The sequence below is a fragment of the Nicotiana attenuata genome, chromosome 9 (assembly GCF_001879085.1).
Source record: "Nicotiana attenuata strain UT chromosome 9, NIATTr2, whole genome shotgun sequence".
In the NCBI taxonomy this organism is placed as follows: Eukaryota; Viridiplantae; Streptophyta; class Magnoliopsida; order Solanales; family Solanaceae; genus Nicotiana; species Nicotiana attenuata.
In genome coordinates this window covers 44,100,206-44,105,072 of record NC_031997.1, presented here as the reverse complement: position 1 = coordinate 44,105,072, position 4,867 = coordinate 44,100,206, and the positions used below count along the sequence as shown (strand labels likewise).

Below are 4,867 nucleotides of genomic sequence, written 5' to 3'. Positions count from 1 at the left end.
GTATGATTAACTGCATAAAATCAAAGACAAGTCTTTATCGTCACCTATATTATACTCAAAAATTGGATCGTTCTTCTCTTTTTGACTGCCTTAGTCCAAGGTACAACTTTCCTTTTCCACAAAAATAAAAGAATAAAGGACATGGATCACATGGTTTTCTATCTTTTCTTGGGTTCACCTTACTTTTTTTAACAAAGGAAACAACAAAGACCAGAACAAAAGCCCAAAATAAATTCCCAAAAGTAAATAGTAGGGACCCCATTTGGATAACTTATACTTCAATTTGATTTTTACAATAGAAACACTTCCACAAATAAAAAGCAAAGAACAACCCACCCAATATTATCATATCATAACATTTGGTTAGTCTAGAAACCATCCAAAAGGGCAAAAACATAACACCTACTTAATCAAACTTAATCATTATGCAGTTTCTACCACCCCTTGGACTGAAAAAAGAAGTTCAAAATCTATGTCTACTATTTCTTTCTGCAGCAATAGTTAGCAGCCTTGAAACACCTTGAGTCCATAGATCATACTCTCTCTGGTCTCTGCACTCAAATTCCACGACCCCTCGTAGAATAGTCTTCAATGCGAAATATCGGAAGTTGTCACTGCCAGGCAGCAAGTGGCGCCCCGGCCAAGCCGGAATATCTTTCATGACTTCCAGCACCACATCTGCAGAAATTTTCAAAAGAAAAAGCTAAAGAACACTACTACTACTAAAGATGACAACTTTATCCATCTTTTTTCCCGATCAAAGTTGTGAATTTCTTGCTTTCTCAAATCCCCAAATAGAAGGAAAGACCCACAATCCAATTGTGTTCACATCATGAGAAAGAGAAAGACAAAAAGCAAAGTAACACAACTTACTCTTTTTCTTTTTTGTGATGGTCCCAGCAACGTGCCTGCTCTTCATTTTCAGCATTACCTACAAAAAAGACACCCTCTAAGTTAAAACTACGCTGTAAGAAAGTAGATTCTATTGTGCACTAACTTTAACTTTTCATCATCAAGAAGTTTCTATTTTATCCCAGAAAATCAAATTCAAAAAGAAGAATCTGGTGAATTGTGATCATGGAATCATAGTCCAACGAAGAATATTTCAACTCAAGACTACTGATCATGCAATTATTGAAAAAGGAAGCCTTACCTGACCCATCCTATTTATGTACACAGACACTATCTTCCAGTGAAGATCACCTGATATAAGCACAACAGTAAGAACTCAATTTCATGAAACCAAACATAATATAGTACTATGACTAAATTCAAAATAATCATCATTTTGGATATTCAAGATCTTAAATATACCAATCAAACGGATTGAATTTGTACCTTTGCGTGTACGCTTTAGGAGCTCACCACCTCTTGCAAGCAATTCTCTACTGCATATTCCAAGAAAATTCTCTTCGGGGATGAGCTCGCCACTTGAACTACCATTGCTACCACCACCGTTGCCACTTGCCATCCCTTTCTCAACAGGAATTACTGCCGCTATGTTCCATACTTCCTTCAATGTTCTAGCCTTTAGCGTAGCCGCACCACGTAGAGCTACAAAACAATGCTCATTAGTTAAAGAAAATCTGTATAACACAAATCAAATACACCACCTAACAAGGAACTAGATATACTAACAGCACTAAATTTTTAATATCAAATTCCAATTATATTGGATTTCCTCAAGTGGACAGTAAATTAGTAACAGTTCTATGAGATAGTACTCTGACATAATTGAAAAAATTTAACAGTGTACCAGTTGCTGCAGCTGCAGTTAAAGTCATAATATCCCCAGCTGATCGAACGTTGACAGCAGAACTAACCACTGATGCAAGATGTTCGCGCTCAGCTCCCATAGCTTCAGCAGCTTCAACACACTGTGCTGCCACCAATGTTGCAGCAGATGCCACAGCCATATCAGTTTTCGCCATCTGCTCGTCTTTTCTGCTACCGGACGAGGCTGCAGTGGCAGCAGCAATAGCAGCAACAGCAGCAGCAACTCCTGCAACTGAAACAGCAGCATGGAGCTGCGCATTATGTGCCCTCGCGTCCTCTTTCTTCTTCTCTCTCCTATCCTTCAACCACCTACCAACCGTTTTCCCACCGCCACCGCCACCACCGGTCAAGGATGTGCCTGCAGCAGTAGCGCTGCTTCTGTACTGATTATTGACTGGTATGTTGTTCAAACGGCAGTACTGCAAGATAACAAAACTATATGTCAGCATCCATTGAAACAGTAGATTCAGTTAGACAGAGCGTACATAGCAAAATCAAAATGTTGTCACTATACTATTTCAGCTGCAAATAATGCCAGTAAAAATTACCAACATTCTTGTAAAGAACCTAATAGCAAATATTTATGAACCAAACCACCTCCTGACGGCAATAAATCTTAAATTGATTGATACCCCCACAAGAAAATTGGACCATTTTTACTTGGTTCTCAAACAAGTGTCCCTAGAAACCTCTCCCCACCACACACACACACACCTAAAACCCGAACAAGAATGAAATCCTGATTTTACCCACTCTGACATACAATGCAAGGGACAATTTGGTCATTTAAACATCCATTCATAACAAAGCTGTAGAGATGCCAATATCTTAATGTACTGTGCAGAGATCACTGCCCTTTGCCCACTACTTATCGGAAGGCCCGTCATGTACAGAGAAATTTTCATCCCAGTTAAATTTTTACCTAATTTCATAATCAATTAAACATACACTATCATAAAAAATAAATTAAAAAAAGTTAACTTCCAATAAAAGTAAAAGTGGAAGAAGAAGCTGGACCATAAATGATGAATTCTTAAATTAAAAACTATCATATAAAGGGAATTTCAAAAAGGGAAAAAGAAATGAAAGATTACTAAACAATTGATTCAAGACTTTTATGTTGTACATCGATTAAAGAAAAGCATCAATTTGGTACTCTTTTCTTACACACCTTAGGCACGGGGGAGCAGGGGGGAAGAGGGGGGGGGGGGGGTATTGGTTAAAGATAAAGCTGGGATATTGTCTCTCCAAGTCTCAGCTTCATTCTGCTATTTCAGAACTCGTGCTTTGTATCAGAAAAAAGAAAATTACCCAACAATCAGAAAAAAAAAAAAAAAAAAAAAAAAAAACCATTTGGGTCATATGTACACATGTTATAAAACAAACATTAGTAGAGAGAGAGAGAGAGAAAACATAAAGACACAAACCTTAGAATCATCCATTTCAGAAGGAGAAACAGGGGGACTGTCTGTAAGAGAACCACCATTTAAAGGTCCACTGCTGTGAGATAGTCGCCCTGATGTCCGTGGTGAAACATCCTGCTGTACACAACAATATTAAAAAATCATTCTATTTATTTGTACAAATTAGTAAATAAAATATTATAGAAAAAATAATTAAATGGGATCATTAAAGATTTGTATAACAGAACCCCATAAGGAAAGAGAAAAAATAATTAATTTTTCTTTTGACAGAGGAAATGGAGAGAATGATTGTTGGTGGATTTTGATTATTAAAATAATGAAAGCTCTAAGAACTCAGAGAGAGTAAAAACAAAGATCTGTAAAAAGCAAAATTTTCAATTAATACACTTATTGTTGATGTTTTCAAGAAATCACAAAGCAACAGTTGTGTCACATAAATGTCCCCGAAACTCAGCACTTCCACTACTCCTATCAAGAAACTATTGGTTTTCCCATAAATACAAAACAACAAATTCACAAACAACAACCCCAAAAGAAAAGGTAAAACCAACCATAAAGTTCCAAAAATTTGAAGAAAAATCCAAAAAACAATTTGGGTTTAACTTGACAAAAGATAGATGCAAACAAAACAAAAGCCAAGTGTGCTAAGGTGACACTAATTGATGAAATGAAAAACTCTTCAGAAGTCAAGCTTTTTATGTCTTCCATTTAATATAAGACTATTTTCAAGAAAAAAATTATATAGTATATATTATCAGCACAAGAAATTTTGAGCTTACTGTAGATATTATAAGAAGAAAAAATGCTTCACAGTAATTAATAGTAGTGTATATTATAACATAGAAGTAAAATGGTACTTACGGAAACAGACATAATGCGTTCCATAACAAGCTGAGAAGTTTCAGAAGAAGCAAAAGAAAAAGGGTTGCCAGAAACAGTAGCAGATTCATCCAACTCGCCAGCTATATCTTCAGGTATAGTACCACTACCACTACTCCCATTGAAAAGAGACTTTGTTAAAACTTGAGAAGGAGCTAAAGCTTTAGAGACTTCAAAAGCAGAGACACTCCAAGAACGAGACAGAAATTCCATGGGTTCTTTCGGTGTCTCCGGTGGTGGTGGACGGTACATTGGCTGAACTTGGTCCATTTTATTTAATGAGTAATTAGAGGATTGTTTTCAAGTAGAAGAAGTAGACTTGTTTTAATGAGAGAGTATTTGATGCTTTATAGATCAAAGGAATGAGAAAGCGAATGTGGAACAGTGACACTCTATGTGTGTGAGAGAGAGAGAAAGACAAAAAGCACAGCTGAAATGTCAGTGTTATAGTTTTCCATTAATTAGGATTTGGAAATAAAATTTAGAGTTTAACTCCTACACTGTCGTTTGGTTCACTTATAAAGTTGTGCAGAAATTACAGTATTGTCCAAAATAAGTGATTTTTTGGCCTTTTTCTTGTGATCCAAAATAAGTGATTTTTTTAGATTTCAAGAATGAATCAATTATTTTTTTCCTACATTGTCCTTGGAGTAAATAGTGTTGGAATATGTGTTAGGAGTGTTTATGTGAGATAGTAAAGGTTAATATGGTCAATTCTATTGCTAATTAATGCTAAAAGGTTGATTTCTTAATCTGTGTGAAAACATCCAAAAAAATTACTTATTTTG

General features: G+C 35.8%; 1 protein-coding gene across 2 annotated transcripts; it reads right to left on the bottom strand.

Annotated features, from left to right (window-relative positions):
* LOC109232347 (VAN3-binding protein-like) lies at nt 214-4,505 on the bottom strand. 2 transcript variants are annotated; one of them, XM_019398080.1, is made up of 7 exons: nt 4,062-4,505; nt 3,204-3,317; nt 1,757-2,195; nt 1,339-1,554; nt 1,154-1,203; nt 874-931; nt 214-678 (listed from the first exon to the last, which is right to left on the bottom strand). In XM_019398080.1, exons 1-7 carry the CDS (start codon nt 4,347-4,349, stop codon nt 464-466), a joined length of 1,380 nt encoding a protein of 459 aa, XP_019253625.1. In that variant the 5' UTR covers nt 4,350-4,505; the 3' UTR covers nt 214-463. The 2 variants fall into 2 exon arrangements, with proteins under 2 accessions (XP_019253625.1, XP_019253626.1); XM_019398081.1 differs by having other exon boundaries at nt 3,204-3,314.